The following is a 16,762-nucleotide window of genomic DNA, read 5'->3' on the forward strand; positions in this document are numbered from 1 at the left end:
TTTGTGAACCTTCTTTCTCTGTAATTCAACTTCTAGTCTCTACGAGGTCCCTCTGAGCAAACAGGGTGAACTGAGCTCCTGGCTTCAGTCTGGTCCGTCCCTGACCAGTGCCTTTGGGGAATGAGCCAGCAGATCAGAACTCTGTCTCTCTAATAAATTAAAACAATTTAAATGAAGGATTGGTTTTTATGCTGGAAGAGTTCCCAAAAGACAAGCCTACTAAATGAAAACAGAACCACAATAAAGCATGTAATTAATTTTTAAAACACTAGGGGGAAAAAGTTCTTGAAGAGAAAAATATTGTATAGTAAAAAATTAAAAAACAACGCATATCATTATTTGAATATATCAAAATATTACATTAGGTATTCTATAAATGTATATGATTTTATTTATTAATTATAAATAAAGTTTGAAAAGAGAATGGGACTTTTCCAAAGCAAGAACACACTAGAATAATGTTTTCAAAATTTGGATTGGAACGTGCTCTTTGGTCATGTTTAAAAATATATTCAAATACAGTGAATTGTTAGACTTATTTATTTGAAAAGCAAAGTCACAGTGGGCTGAGGAGGGTGAGGCAGCGGAGACTGATTATCTGTGGTTCATTCTCTACATAGATCCAATGACCAGGGCTGAGCCCAGCCAAAGCCAGGAGCCAGGAGCTTCATGTAAACCTTCCCTAGGGATGGCAGAGGCTTAAGCACTCAGTCCACCTTCCACTGTTTTCCCTGGTGCATTAGTGGAGAGCTGGACCAGAAGTGGAGCAATTGGAATTTGAGCTGGGACGGTAACAGCAGGGTTGCAGGTGGCAGCTTAACTCACTGCACCAAAATGCCAGCTTCTGGCTACAAAAAAAGGTTTTTTGGGTTGTTGCTGTTCATTTGTTTTTTAATCCTCTCCCTGCAATCTTCCTGAGGAAGTCAGTAAAGGGTATATACCTAGCATGTTTGACTGTACTAAGGAGAGTTCATGGCTCTGTCAGAAAGACTGAGGCTAAACTGACATGTACCTAGAAGAACAAACATTAGAAAAAGAGACAATTAGCAGTACTCTCCATGGATCAACTGTGAATAATATTTACATGGTGTAATACAAATATTGAATTTTTATCCAGAAGCTTTTTATTTGCAGAAGTGTGTGTGCACATGCATGCACATTGTTATAAACAAAAGTTAATCCCTCATATTTCATAGCAGAAATTTATAGATAAATTATTTCAGTCTTGGGACTGTAGCTAAAGGAAGTACAATCTCTTTGTGAGAGAGTGACCTGCAACCCCATATTTATAATATCACAATCCACAATGGCAAAGACATGGAAACAACCCAGATGCCCATTGAAGGAGGAATGGATAAAAAAGAACTATGATACTACTCAGCCATTAAAAATAATGAAATTCTATATTTGCAACAAAGTGGTCCCAACTAGAGACCATTATGCTCAGTGAAATAAGCCAATTAAAAAAAGCACAAAAAATGTATGTTCTCTCTAAGACAACTTTTGTGCAAAAGTCAAAAAGATATTGATGCAAACAAATATAGATTTATAGTCCCAGGAAACAAAGAACTCCAGTATCCATTTCTATTCCCGAGTAAAAGAAGGCTTCCCAATGAAACTGTTCAATAGGCCCGGCGCGGTGGCGCAAGTGGTTAAGTCCTCGCCTTGCACGCCCGGGATCCCATATGGGCGCCGGTTCTAATCCCGGCAGCCCCGCTTCCCTTCCAGCTCCCTGCCTGTGGCCCCGGAAAGCAGTCGAGGACGGCCCAAGGCTTTGGGACCCTGCACCCGTGTGGGAGACCCGGAAGAGGCTCCTGGCTTCGGATCGGCATAGTATCGGCCCGTTGCGCTCACTTGGGGAGTGAATCATCGGACGGAAGATCTTCCTCTCTGTCTCTCCTCTCTGTATATCCGCCTTTCCAATAAAAAATAATAAAAATAAATCTTTAAAAAAAAAAAAAAGAAGAAACTGTTCAATATACATTAATAACAAGAGACTAGCTTCTCTAGCATTGCCTATACCTGCAATGTCTTGCCACATGTAAGTGGCAGAATGTTGGAGTCCTGAATGAAGCTGAAGGTCTGTATTATTTTAGAATACATTGGGAAGTGGGGGAGGGCAAAGGACAGGAAGAGATGGAAGGGTAGAGGGGAAGCCCTATACCTATAACTGTATAATGGAAAAAATTAAAATAATAATATAAAAAAATAAGTCCAGCACAGTACACTTGCACTGTCTGCTCAGGCTCTCCCAAACCCAAAACCTCTAGGGGACAATCTGCTTCCAGGTCCATTGAAGTGATTTGGCAGAACCTGGTTCTTCCCCATACTTTCTTTATTGTTATTTTTATTATTGAGGGTGTTTACATAGTTGATCAGGGTGGGAAGGATCGAAGGTTAGGGGAAAGTGGACGAGACCATTGTTTCCACAGTTTTCTTTCTTTTTTTTTTTTCCTCCTGTATCTGGAGGCAGTGGGGAGGTAAGGGGAGAAGCCACACCCAGCTTCCCTACCACCTTAGCACCCAGGGATGGGGAATGGCCCCCTGGAGGTCATTCCAGGGTCCCTGATGTGGAGCATGCTCCAAGCGATCTGCTTAAGCCTTCTCCATACTTTCTGCTCGGCCCATTATATCAAGTTAGCAACAATGCTTTCAGTCCTTTTCCTGCTTTGAATTTCCTCTTCTTTTTCCAGCCAGAGAGATTTTTCTGCTTTTAAGGACCCAGATACACAGGACGATCTCGTTAAGGTCTCTAACCAAAATCCCAACTGCAAAGTCCCTTTATAGAGTCACAGGTTGCAGGATTCCGGATGTGGGCACCTTTTCGGGAACAGGAATCAGGGTTAAGAGAGTTGCTGTTTCTTTTGGTTGAGAGGTCTGAATAATTCTCTGTGACTCATAAAATCTTGTACCTAGATTATTTTATCAAATAAAAAGTTCAGCTCAATTATCACATGTGCAAATAGTAAATTCAAATGGATTCCATTTTAGGTAGACATATCAAATGCAGTGGTTAGGGGTTGATACTGTGGCACAGTGGGTTAAGCTCACATGTCCCAGCTCCTTCACTTCGATTCAGCTTCCTGCTAATATGTCTGGGAAGGTAGCAGGCATTGGCCCATGTGTTTACAGGGTTCTTGCCACTCATGAGGGAGACCTGTATGAAGTTTCTGGTTCCTGCCTTCTGCCTGATCCAGCCTCGCCTGTTACAGGCATTTAGAGAGTCAACCAGAGGATGGAATATCTCTTTCCCTTTATTTGTCATTCTGCCTTTCAAATAGATTTTTAAAAATCTATGAGGTATCTTGAAAAAAGCTCATGGGAAAAAGAAAAAAGAATTATGCATGGATTTTCAAAAATAAATTTTGCACCAAAGTTAACACTTTTAATTCCATTTCCACATCCATTTTGAAGTACCCTCATATAAGCAATCTACTAGGACATGGTCCATTTTTTCCCTTCTAGGCAAATTTACCTAAGATCTGCAGAAGAGCCCGATTTGGGCAGACTACAAGCCTCATCCAATGTCAGTCCCTTTGTGCTTCCCACTGCATTAAAGGGACTGCTCCTCTGATTACTTTTGGCAGCTACTGCTAATAGCTAGCTACTTCCTGTACCAGAGTATACGTGACTATAAACACATTTTCTTGATTTGTGAAATGAAACTCATCATCTTAGCTTTTATTGTGTGCCAGAATTTAGAGCTAATTTAGCCCAACCTCTCACTTTACAGATAAGATATGTCCATGGTCACAGACTAATGTTTATAGAAAGAGTCTCATTTTCTAATGAGCTTCATAATTTAACAACACCGTTATGAGTTATGGGTGAGAATATAAATCATTTTATTTCACATCTTCATTTTAGAAATTGAGAAACAGATCCAGACAGGGAGAGAGAGAAACCTGCCAAAAGTCATCTGGAACTTCTAAATTTCTAATCCAGGCTTCTGTCCCCTCTACAAAGCAGCCTTTTCTTGACAAACCACCTGATACTAAGCCAAAACTTTGAAATTCCTATTGAATGACCTAGCAAACTGCCTGGTATAAATGTAGATAAATGCATAAATGAGTCTTAAGACGTCATCAAAACTTCACTTGGCAATGAAAATACTTGTAAGTTTTCCAGTTGATGGGCAATTTGGCAATAACGTGAAATAAGATTATCCTTTTCTTTCAGTAGCTCTCTTCTTAGGACAAATCAATGCATTACTGGCTATATTATATGGTTTTTAATATCAGGTCGACTTGCCTTCCAATTCTTAGCCACCTATTAGTTGAGTGAACTGGCACACAGAATGCCATCAATTGTTATTAGTTTCTTCATCTGTCAAATGAAGATATTCATGTAACCTATCTAATGGGATTGACACAGCAATTCAGTGAAACAACACATGCAATTTGGCATATAATAGCTACTAACTAGTCACTCTCTATTTAATTCTCTATCCAGAACATTTTGAAATCTAGCAAGGAAATATTTTCCTGTTACTAATGATAAGCTAAAAATGTGGTCATTAGGAAACAATGTTAAAAGCTCAGGAACCTTTAGGAAGAAATCATTCTGGGAATTGATGTAAAAATATCTAGCATAGCCAGATGTCAGTAAAAAATTTTTCTTGTTAAAGTATGCCAAGACTTAGCTAAAGTATTTACCAATAAAAGCTTTATTGCTTGACCCAATCATTATAGTTTAAGTCTCTTTAATACCTATTCTCTTAAAAAAACTAATATCTTAAAGATAGCATAGCATAATATGCTTTTTATGTGAGTATCAAGTTGAACTTTTAACAGAGCAAGAGTTCATTGTTACGACAAACACTAAATTACTTTGGAAAGCAAATGAGCTTAGGGTCGTTTGGTTCCACTTTCTCTGAGGGGAGGTGAACAAGTTTGTGGCTACAGGAGTTGGGAGCCTCAAGGGTACTTGGTGAATTGTTTTCTGTCATAACACTCAGTGCTGATGTGTTACAGATTAGACAGAGGTTTCTTATTTAACACACACAAATAAGTACATTTCCCTGGATAACTCTAGGATAGCTATATACATAACCTCATCAAGATCAGCACCACTATCTACACCCAAGCCTGTGGGTCCTATCAAGAGTCTGGGTATTGAACACATGTAATCTGGCTAAATACACACACTTCTAAAAACAAAACAAAACAAAAAAACAAAACAACACTTCCAGAGCTCAACACAAGGGAGAAACGGACTCTATTGTGCTAGTCAACTCATTTTGCTGGGAAGATAGGAGATTCTGTCACCCTCTCTATAGGTTATTGAATCACTAAAAATCAATCTTGTTAGTTTCAAATGCAACACACTAAATATGATTTGCTTGTAACTAGAGGTCCCTTATCATGTATGCCACTACAAGCCATGTATATACATCATCTACAGCATGACAGCAAGCACTCTGCATTCGATTTTAAGCTTAATGTTAGAAAGGATCAACTGTCTGCTTCCAGTAATTACCACTATTTATCAAATGTGTACATCTTTCATGTGCTGTTTGCAAAGTTTTTACTAATAGTAAATAAGGTGCATGCTTGTTTTAATCAGAAAACAGTAGGCACAACAAAACAGCAAAGGTGAAGGCAAGTGATATGTGATAAGATAAAATAGCTGCCCTGGAATTTTTTCATCATGTTTATTCTTTTAACTCCCACTTTCCTCTCCACTATTTACAACAGTTCCCCCCAAATCAGACAAAAGAGAAACATTTGGGTGACATACAAAAAGACAATTAATATTTATTTTACTCAAGCTTTCCTAAGAACAAGTTCAACAAATTGATCCTTGGTTGGTTTCATGCATTATAAAAACTGTTAACATTTTTTTCAGGTTATACCTTTTGGTGCCCAGTTGAAGAAAAAACTTATCTGAACCAAAGACTAGGAATGATGATTATTTACAGTGGGCTTATTTATATATATATGTATATATATAAATCCATGTAGGGTTAAAAGAAAAACAACTGATTTTCTATCGGTGGCATAAATCCCAGGAAAATGTTGAAGCTTCCAAGATTAGGCCTCAACTTTGAGAAACTGGAAAAGCATCAAAGGTACTCCCATGCCACCACCTTTCCTCTTGGCTATTTTACTGCTAAGAAGCAGAATACAAACAAAACCAAATTTACCTACTCCTGAGCTACATGACTGCAAGTATCAGTAGTTCATTCTCCTTTGCCAACTAAACAGATTCACAGGGGAAAATGACTTTGGGTGAGGCATTTATGAGTGGGTTTGCTTCTTGGCATTACAAAAGACCTGCCTAGGAAGTGATCTTATTCCTGTGTAGGAAAATCAAATATTCTTTCTGGTGAAGAGTACAATAATCCAGTATAGCTATCACCCAGCCTCAATCTGACCTCAAGAAACATAAGCACCAGAAGGAAATACCTTTAGATCTACCGCTTTCATGACCGCCATTCTCCATAGGGGCTTCTGCACAAATCTGGAGAGCAGAGGTCCCTAGTATCCCCTCACCCCTTAGAGTAGGAACTGCAGTTGACATAGTTTTAGGAATATAAATTTATAAATGTTTGGAGTATTTGCAGTGCAAACTTTTGTATTTCTCATCAGTAACTTGATTCTGTATTGCGTGGACATGAAGGGGTACTTGTGTGGGCTGAGGAGGGGGGCATCTCTCATTTCCCTTACTTTAAATTAGGAGGAAGCAAGAGTAATAGATGTAATATACAATATATGGATATGTTAGAAGGACTGAGAATAGAACCCTAACATATGAAAAAGTGAGTACAGGCATCGACACCTTGGATGGCTATCAATGTAAGACACAAAAACCTATGTAACCATTTGTGCTAAGGGAAAGAATCCTAGGGCCCATCTTGTTAAGAGATACAACTGTTCCTTCTTCTGAAGCAAATAGTTACATTTGAAGTAAAGATAATATCTCATTTCTGGGAAATGCACAGGGAACTATCCTCATCAGATGCTGAAAATCCTCAAACTGCAGACTCAAGTAGAAGTTACAAAATCAATGTTTTTCAGTCCACTCATACTTTCCTTGAGATGCATATCACCCCCTGCTTGTCTAGGCGTTCTGAGCAAATTCACATTTTAATTTCCAAATCAAAGGCAAAAGGGAAGGATAAATTGAGGTGGGAGTAGACTGTTTGAAAAACACTGGTAGAGACAAATTGGTAAGAATTAAGAAATCCCAATTCGACTAGTAAACTCTGCTGGGATGTATATGTGCCTCACTTCTGGGGCTTAGTACAAGACAAGCACTAAATACTTGATTTGAGTAGCTCAGGTGATGGAAAACATATAGACCCATATACCCACACCCACAATCATTAGAGACTTCATGGTTCAAAGTCTTAATAGCCAATGAGTCATTCTGCCCACTGCTCTTAAAAGCCTGCAGTGTCTTGGAACAGTCAGTAGAGGAAGTGCCTCCGCTTTTTCTGCTATTGTCATCAGCCTGTCCAATACCGATATCCGGGGCTTTCAAAAGCTAAAGGAAAATGCTATTGAAGGGGAACACACTGCTTTCAGGCTCTTAAGAATTTCAATAGCCACAAACAGTACACAATAGGCTCCCAAACAATACACTTCAGATATTTCTTTTTTCAATTTTGTTTTTTTCAGAGCTTTTCTATGACTTCAGTTCTGCATCAATGTTTGCGCACAAAATCAGTTCCCGCACAAATGAAGCTGTTGGTAGGTACTGTTTGACCCAAAGTATACAAAGGAAGCACAGATCACATCTCAGCTCTTGATGAGATTAACTCTACTGTCACCACTGCTTTTTGCTTTGTCCCCTAGCTTGAAGTCCTTGAACAAGATTTCTGCTTTTGTAATTCAGTGAGAATGAGTCCACCTCTCTTCTCCAAAGAGCCTGCATTTGTTTAGTCTTTCCGTGTATGACTCACAAAAAGACCTGTGGCTCTTCACGTTTTTCAATGATCCAGTAGTTTCAGTTTCTATTTAGCAAGTCCCCAGATAACAATTGGAGAATGGGATGACTCTTCACAGGGTCACATTGAAGGTAAAAATAAATTATCTCCATCACTGAGAGGCTTTCTTCAGGTTTTCTATCAGCACTACAGAGTCAGTTTCTTCTTTGGTTTGCTTCTCATAGATGTCATACTTCTTCCACTGCTGGAAGGAGGAAAAAAAAAACCACATGATGATTTTTCTAAACAATGTTCTTTCCCTGAGTACCCACAGTCAATGCTTATTTTTAGATTTGCGTGCGTAGAACCATGAGTGTATCTTTTCCTGTTTTTTTTTTTAAGTTATTTACTTGAAAGGCAGAGAGAGAGAGAGAAAGAAAGCGAGATCATCTTTATGCTAGATCACTTTCCAAAAGCCTACAACAGCCAATAGTCTGGAACCCCAACCAGGTCTCTGACACGAGTGGCAGGAGCCCAGGAACCCGGGGTCATCTTCCACTGCCTTCAAGGTGCATCAGCAGAAGGTAGGATCAGAAACGTGGAGGAGCCAGGCACTCCGATTTGGGGTGCAGGCATCCCATGAGGCTGCCCAATGCCTGCCGGCTTGTTTTTGTATCTTTAAACTTAAGAATGTGCATCTGTCTAATAATAACATTAAAGAGAGAGAAAGCATGGGATTGCATAGAATGCTTGATGGATGATTTAAAAGATAAACAAGATAAATTTGTACATTTCCAAAATTGGAAACAAATTCTTTAGAGGAAACATTATTGGAAGCATGCTTTCTTCACATCAACTGTTTCATTTAGGCCTTCATTTTCTCAACTTTCTTACTACTTAAAGTTTACCACTGGTCCAGAAATATAAGAGGTTGAAAGGGTCAACTGTTACCAAGGTGAAATGGTAATATACACAGGATGTCCCAAAGACCTAAGTGCAGTGCAAAGTTTCAAAAGACTATATATTAACAGTTTGATCCAAAATCACTTGCTAGAACAGAAAATTATGCATAAGGCAAGTTCATCTTGGACTCAATTCAAGTATGTCTTTTACAGTGGCAACCAGCACCTTGATCCCTGCCTTCTTATAAATAAGGAGGAAAGCAGGAAACATGAACTCGGGCCTCTTCTCTGCCAGACTACACCAGGGAACCAGGGAGCAAATCAGTCTACGTGCACATTTTCATAAAGTTTGACTGGAAAATGCTCAGTTGTTGTTTATGTTTATCTTACTGCTCTGGGCAAGAATGGATCTAACATCTGTATTGTTCCAGGTCCTTGCCTCAAGCTTAAGAAAACATTCTAAGTATAGGTACAAATCCGACTTACAAATTGACAAAATTTATTGAAAGAATAAGGCAACCACAGATACATGTGACCCACATTCAGAAACAGAGTGAGCCAGGAAGGGAAAGGTGGGAGAGACAGCTCTGTCTAAAGAAGACAGAGCATAAGCTTCTGTGAACTTGGGGGTGGTGGTTATGTGAAGTCATCCACGGGTCCCAGGTGAGAGGAGGTACCTCCTGGGGAAAAAGGCTCATCTGACTACATGAGGGTGTTTGTGGCTTCCAGCTCCTGAGGTTTAGATGAGCTTGCCTATCTATTCTGATATCATTACGGTTACTTTCACGCTATAATCACAGAACTTAGTTGTGACAAAGACTGAGTATCTGGCAAAGGTAAAAATATTTAATGTCTGTTCTTACAGAAATAGCTTGCTAACCCCTGTACCACATTTTGTCTAAATTGCCTTTCTGCTTTGATACTCTCTGATTCTGTAAGCTTAAGAAATGGGAAGACTAGAAACAAACAGCAGCAACTGTGATTATTCAGCGTCTTCAGATTGTGCAATTGAAGATGAACTGAGCAAATTAGGAATATCCAGTGTTAAGAGTGTGTACATACAGAGGAAGCAGTTGGGGAACCTTGCCTTGGGCTCAGCAAGCTAAATGGCCATATGCAATACTCGGTAGTTTGAGTCCTGGCTGCTCCACTTCTGATCCAACTTCCTGTTAATGAGCCGTGCAGGCCGAAGGGTTTGGACCCATGCTATGCACAGGAGGGTAGAGATGGAGACCAGGATGGGGCTTCCCAACCTTGGCTTTGGCCTAGCCAAGATCTAGCTAGCTGTGTAGTCATTTGGGCATTGATCCAGTAGATGGAAGAACTTTTTTTCTGCTTCTCCCCCAATGATGTTCTGCTTTTCAGATAAATTAAATAAATATTTTTCAAAACAAAACACTGCCTAAAACATCCGAATTCTTTTAAATAAATGGCTTGATACTGATACACACCTAGTAGATGAGTAAAATTAAAAAATAAAAATAATTCTGGGCCTGATGCAGAAGCCTAGTGGCTAAAGTCCTCGCCTTGCACACGCCAGGATCCCATATGGGTGCTGGTTCTAATCCCGGCAGCCACACTTCCCATGCAGCCCCTTGCATGTGGCTTGGGAAAGCAGTTGAGGACCACCCAAAGCCTTGGGACCCTGCAGAGGCTCCTGGCTCCGGATCGTCTGAGCTCTGGCTCTTGCACCACCTGGGGAGCGAATCAATGGACAGAAGATCTTGCTCTTTGTCTCTCTTCCTCTCTGTATATCTGACTTTCCAATAAAGATAAATCTTTTAAAAATACTTATAACCCTAAATGCTGATTAAGATCTTTCATAAATTGCTGGTAGAAATGTAAAATAGTAGTCACTATGGAAAAGTCTGATAATTTCTTAAAAGCATATATTTATAACAAATCTAGGAATTTCTCTCCCAGACATTTACTCAGAAGAAATGAAACCATGTCCCAAAGAGACTTCTACATGAATGTTTACAGTAGTTTTAATCATAATAGATTAAAAAGTGGACACAACCCTGATAACCTTGAGCAAGTGAATGGTTAAACAAACTCTGGCATAGCAATAGCAGGACATTCAACTCAGCAATAAAAAGAAATGAGCTACTCATACACTTAACAATGTGGACATCTCTCAAACGCATTATGTTAAGTGAAAGAAGCCAAAATGAAAAAGCTAGGTACTGTTTGATTTAATTTATATGACATTCTGTTAAAGGTAGAATGTCAAGGACAGAAAAGAAGTTGGTGACTGCAATGGTCTTGGATTGGGAAGGGATATGAAGGTGCCTGAGGGAGCTTTTGGGAAATAATGAAAAAAATTCCATATCTTAATTGGGATGGTCGCTGCAACATTGCATATATTTTCAAAAACTCTTCTAACTGTACACTTAAAAAGATGAAATCTTAGAGCTAGTATGATGGTTCAACAGGCTAATCCTCCACTAGCACTCCCAGCATCCCAAATGGTACAAGTTCTGGTCCTGGCTGCCCCACTTCTGATCCAGCTCCCTGCTTCTGGACTGAGAAAGCAGTGGAGGATGGCTCAAGTCCTCGGGTCCTTGTATCCATGTGGGTTGAGACCTGAGAGAATCCTGGCTCCTGGCTTTGCATCGGCTCAGGCTCAACTTCAGCTGTTGTGGCCATTTGGAAAATAGATGGAAAATCTCTCTTTTTCTGTGTCTCCTCTCTGCAAATCTGCGTTTCAAATAAAAGTAAATCTTTTTTCAAAAAATGAAATCTTATTATATGTGAGCCAACTTGCTTTTTTATATTGGGATATGCACAGATTTCCACTAAGAACAATGTGCAGTAATTTGGACCCAGCATAATAGTGTAGTGGCTAAAGTCCTCGCCTTGTATGCGCCCGGGATCCCATATGGGCCCTGGTTCTAATCCTGGCAGCCCCATTTCCCATCCAGCCCCCTGCATGTGGCCTGGGAAAGCAGTTGAGGACGGCCCAAAGATTTGGGACCCTGCACCCGCATGGGAGACCCGGAAGAGGCTCCTGGCTCCTGGCTTCAGATTGGCTCAGCTCCAGCCATTGTGGTTGCTTGGGGAGTGAACCATCAGATGGAAGATCTTCCTCTCTGTCTCTCCTCTCTGTACATCTGCCTTTCCAATAAAAATAAATAAATTTAAAAAAATTTTAAAAAGAACAATGTGCAGTAATTCTATAACTTCTAATGGCAATAAGACAACTGGCCATGAACTTGAAAAGCCAAGCTACACCCCATCTGGCTGCCTATACAAATAAACTGCTGACAGATTGAAGACTTGCATACATACAAAAGGAATAAAGGGAACACTGAAAAAATACATGGGTAAGAAGAGCTTTCTACATGTCAAAAATAGACAGATTTTACTGCATTAAAAGAGAACACACTTACACACATCATTAATCACCCTAAACACAATACAAGGGCAAACACGAATGACAAGTCAAAGGACTAATATCTGATATATAACGAGCTTCAGAAATTAGCAAGGAAAAGATGAACCACAGGGGGGAAATGCACAAAGAATAAGAATGCCACAAAACATTTATCCAAGCTAATGAACTTGGATGATACAAAATCTGACATGTAAAAGTAAAATAAGAAGCTTTTTTTCTTATTAATCATCATAACAAGATTTTTTTTAATTAGATGATATCATGTGACAAAAGTATGACCAGACAACCACTGAGATATACTACTGGTAGGTGTATAAACTGATAAAAGAGTTGTGACTTAATCTATGCCTCTTTAGAAAAATTTCATTCTGTGCATTCTAATATTCTTATTTCCTTAACACACACACAAAAGTTGTGCTGTACATAGGGTTGTTTCATTTAACAGTGTATGCTACATTAGTAAAACAGATGTACTTATTTTCTTTAACCTCTACATGTTTCAATGCATGAAGGCACTGTAACTTAAGATTTATTTATTTATTTATTATTTGAAAGGCAAAATTACAGTGGAGAGAGAGAGAGAGAGAGAGAGAGAGAATGAGAACATGAATGAGAATCTTCCATTTGCTGGCTCACTTAGCAAATGTTCAAAACAGTCAGAGCTAAGACAATCCAATGCCAGGAGCTAGGAGTTTCTTCCAGGTCTCCCACGTGGGTGCAGGGGCCCAAGGACTTGAGAAACTCCCTACTGCTTTCCCAGTGCAGAAGCAGGGAACTGGATCAGAAGTGGGGCAGCCAGGATTAGAACTTGTACCATTTGGGATGCTGATGCTGCAGGTGGAGAATTTAGCCTGCTAAACCATGGTGCTGGTTGCTGGTACCACTACTTATTTAACAAGTAACCTTAATAGATTCTAAACTTGTGTTTTTCAGGATATTGATTTGCCAATATCAGAATTTAAACTGTATATAAGAACACTCCCCTCAATTTGGCAATCTCACTTGGAACAATTTATCTGAATAAAGTAATAAAATATATATGTTAAAACTTGAATGCAAGATTGCCTATAAAAATGGAATTTAAATTTTATTTAGGTGTGGGCATTGGGTCAAGCAGTTAAGATACCTGTAACCCATTACCAGTGAATATGGATTTGATTCCCAGCTCTGGCTCCTGACTCAGGCTTTCCACCAACACAGACCCTGGGAAGCAGTGGTGATGGCTCAAGTATTTGGATTCCTGCCGTGTACATGGGAGATCTGGAATAAGTTCTCATCTTCTGCCTCCAGCCCCTGTCCAACCCTAGACATCATAGGCATTTGGGGGAGCAAATCAGTAGGTGAGGATTTTCTCTCCATCAAAAATAATAAATAATGAATGTTAAATGCCTTAGGGACTCAGGTAAATATACTACAAAATACCATTCAACAGTACTACTGAGGCATTTAGGATGTATATTATAGAACCAGGAATGGTAAACATTTTCTGTAAACAGCCAGATAATTATTTTCAGCTTTTAGGACCATAACAATAATTCAACCTTGCCTGTAGCACTAATGCCATCATGGATAATATACAGATAAATGGGCATGGGTGTGTTTCAATAGAACTGTTTATGGAAATTGAATCTCTTCAGATTTTACTGTTCTATGAAACAGTACTCTTCTTTAGATTGTTTTCAGTTATTTAAAAAGGAAAAAATTATACTTTAGGGGTTGGTACTGAGGTACAGTATGTTAGGTTCCCACTTGCATCCCATACTGAAGTGCAGGTTTGAGTCCTGAATGCTCCACTTTTGCTCTAGCTTCCTGTTAGTGCACCTGGGAAAGCAGTGGAAGATGGCCTGAGTCCTTATGTCCCTGTCACCTTATGCGGGAGATCAGTATAAACTTTTTGGCTACCACCTGGCTTAGCTCTGGCTATTGAAGCCATTTAGGAAATGTTTATCTCTGTATTTTTCACTTTTTATCTATTTATAACTTAGAGATAAGTTTATCTCTATTTATAACTCTGCCTTTCAAGTAAATAAGTAAATCTTTACAAAAGTAAATTAAAAACTTGTCTTCAGCTGAAGGTTGTGCGAAAACAAGTAGCAGGAAGGATCTTGTCTTTAGTAGGTGTTTGCACCTATTTGAGTTTAAGAAGAGAAAAGGAAACATCAAGATTTATTTTCTTATTTGAAAGGCAGAGTTACAGAGAGAAAGAGAAACATACAGATTTTCTATCTTCTGCTTCACTCCTCAAATGGCTGCAAAAGCCAGAGATGACTCAATCTGAAACCAGAAGACAGGAGCTTTTCCTGGGTCTCCCATGTAAGTGTAGGGTCCTAAGGCTTTGGGTAATTAATCCTTTACTGCTTTCCCAGGCCATAAGTAGGGAGCTGGAAGGGAAGTGGAGCAGCCGGTACACAAACCAGTACCCATATATGGGATGACAGTACTGCAGACAGCTTTAGCTCACAATGCCATGGGGTCAGAATTCCCAAAATAGTTTTTTAAATAAAAAAGAAATAAAGGCAGATGAAAACAGTTACTCAAAAGGTAGTAACCGGGGCCCAGCGGTGTGGCCTAGCGGTTAAAGTCCTCGCCTTGAACGCGCCAGGATCCTATATGGATGCCAGCTCTAATCCCAGAAGTCCCACTTCCCATCTAGCTCCCTGCTTGTGGCCTGGGAAAGCAGTTGAGGACGGCCCAACTTAGGGAGTGAATCATCAGACGGAGGATCTTCCTCTCTGTATATCTGACTTTCCAATAAATAAATAAATCTTTAAAAAAAAAAAAGGTAGTGACAATGTATGCAAAACTGACAAAGAAAATTAAGGAATAACATGACTGAAATCTGTAGATCAAGAAATTTTTACTGAAAAAAAAACACATTTGAAATGATATAATTAGTCATACCATATATAGGGTGAGTGTCTCCTATTCAAAATGCTTGGGACCAGAATCCTTTTAGATTTTTAATGTTTCCACATTTAGGAATATTTATATATACATGATAGGATATCTTGAGGATGAAACCTAATTCTAAACATGAAATTCACTTACAATTCCTGTAATACCTTATATGATATCCAGAAAAGTCATTTTATACAGTATTTTAAACAACTTGTTTACATAAGTCAACTATACTTACTACCTGTGGTTTATGTTAGCACTAAAAAGTACAGACTTTTGAGCATTTTGGATTTTAGGCTCACAGATTAGGGATACTGAATTTGCAATCCAGAATGGCCAACATCATCAAGATATATTCTAGTAAAATGATTGGACCTTGAAGGAAAATCCAATTTTATCAACCAGACAAAATACCATATGTTTCAATATAGAAAGAAAATTATTAATCAACTTTGATGATAAAATGTTATATCTGAAGAAAATGAGTGACACATAAGTTACTCAAGGCAGAACAAGTGAGCCATGGATTTTATATCATGCCAAACAACCTGTAATTACAAATGCACCCAACTCTATCAATATGTGAATAACCAAGGAAATGCTGGTCTCATGAATCCTTCCTGGGAAGATGTTTAGTTTCATAAACCAAAATGACTGGAGAGATGTAAGCATAAAGACTGGCAGTGAGCACCAAATTTAGTACCTACACAACTAAGTAAGACTGTGTGAAAGGCAGAGTTGCATAGAGGGACGAACTGGTCATTCCTCAAATGGCTACAATGGTTGGGCTAGGCCATGCTGTAGCCAGGAGCATGGTGCTCTATCTAGGTCTCCCATACAGGTGGCAGGGCCCCAAGCACTTGGGCCATCTTCTGCTGCTTTCTCAGGTGTATTAGCAGGGAGCAGGATCAGAAGTGGAGCAGCCGAGATCCAGACCAGTGCTCATATGGGATGCTGGTGTTGTATCTAGCATCTTAACCTACTGCACCATAATGTTAGTCCCCAATACTGGAAAACTTTTAGAAACAGGAAGTGAATGGAGAGAGTATATGGGAAAACTGTTTTTTTTTTCTTTCAATAATCATTAAAAATCCTCTGCCTGTGATGCCAGCATCCCATATGGGTGCTAGTTTTGAATTTTAGCAGCTCTACTTCTGAACTAGTTCCCTGCTAAGGGCCTAGGAAGGCATCAGAGGATGGCTCAAGTCCTCGGGTCCTTGTACCCATGTGGGAGACCTGGAAGAAGCTCCTGGCTCCAGATCAGTCCAGCTCTGGCCATTGTGGCTATTTGGGAAGGGAATTAGTGATGGAAGATCTCTCTCTCTTCTCTTGGTTACTCTGCCTTTCAAATAAAAATAAATGTTTTTTAAAATAAAAACTTCAATATGATGGTTTTGTTAAAATGTCTGATGACTGAAAATGTGATTCGGAGTCAGGATACCTGGCTTCATTTCTATACCAAGTCTGCCACTTGTTGGTTAAGCTGAGATCCTAGGTCTGCTATATAACCACCAGCAGTATCAGCTTTAACTAATTTCACATAATTGTCCTTCTAGCTCATTTTCTTCATCAGTATAATGGAAATAATGCATACGTCCCTCTGGATGGAGTCAAATTTATGAGGAAAGTGCTTAGACTAGTACCTTGCTCACAGTAAAGGTTTTGTTAGAACTGTTATGTAAGTAAATGTTGCTG

General features: G+C 39.3%; 1 protein-coding gene across 1 annotated transcript in view; it reads right to left on the reverse strand.

The window, feature by feature from the left end:
* Window positions 1-4,116: 4,116 nt before the first annotated feature.
* IL13RA1 (interleukin 13 receptor subunit alpha 1) overlaps window positions 4,117-16,762 on the reverse strand; it is a 63,668-nt gene continuing 51,022 nt past the window's right edge. Inside the window, exon 11 of the mRNA XM_041000030.1 lies at window positions 4,117-8,135. Within this exon, the coding sequence (XP_040855964.1) occupies window positions 8,043-8,135 (93 nt within the window). The 3' untranslated portion in view covers window positions 4,117-8,042. The remainder of the gene's footprint in view (window positions 8,136-16,762) is intronic.

The sequence above is a fragment of the Ochotona curzoniae genome, unplaced genomic scaffold (assembly GCF_017591425.1).
Source record: "Ochotona curzoniae isolate NIBS_2020 unplaced genomic scaffold, NIBS_Ocur_1.0 scaffold_1852, whole genome shotgun sequence".
NCBI lineage: Eukaryota > Metazoa > Chordata > Mammalia > Lagomorpha > Ochotonidae > Ochotona > Ochotona curzoniae.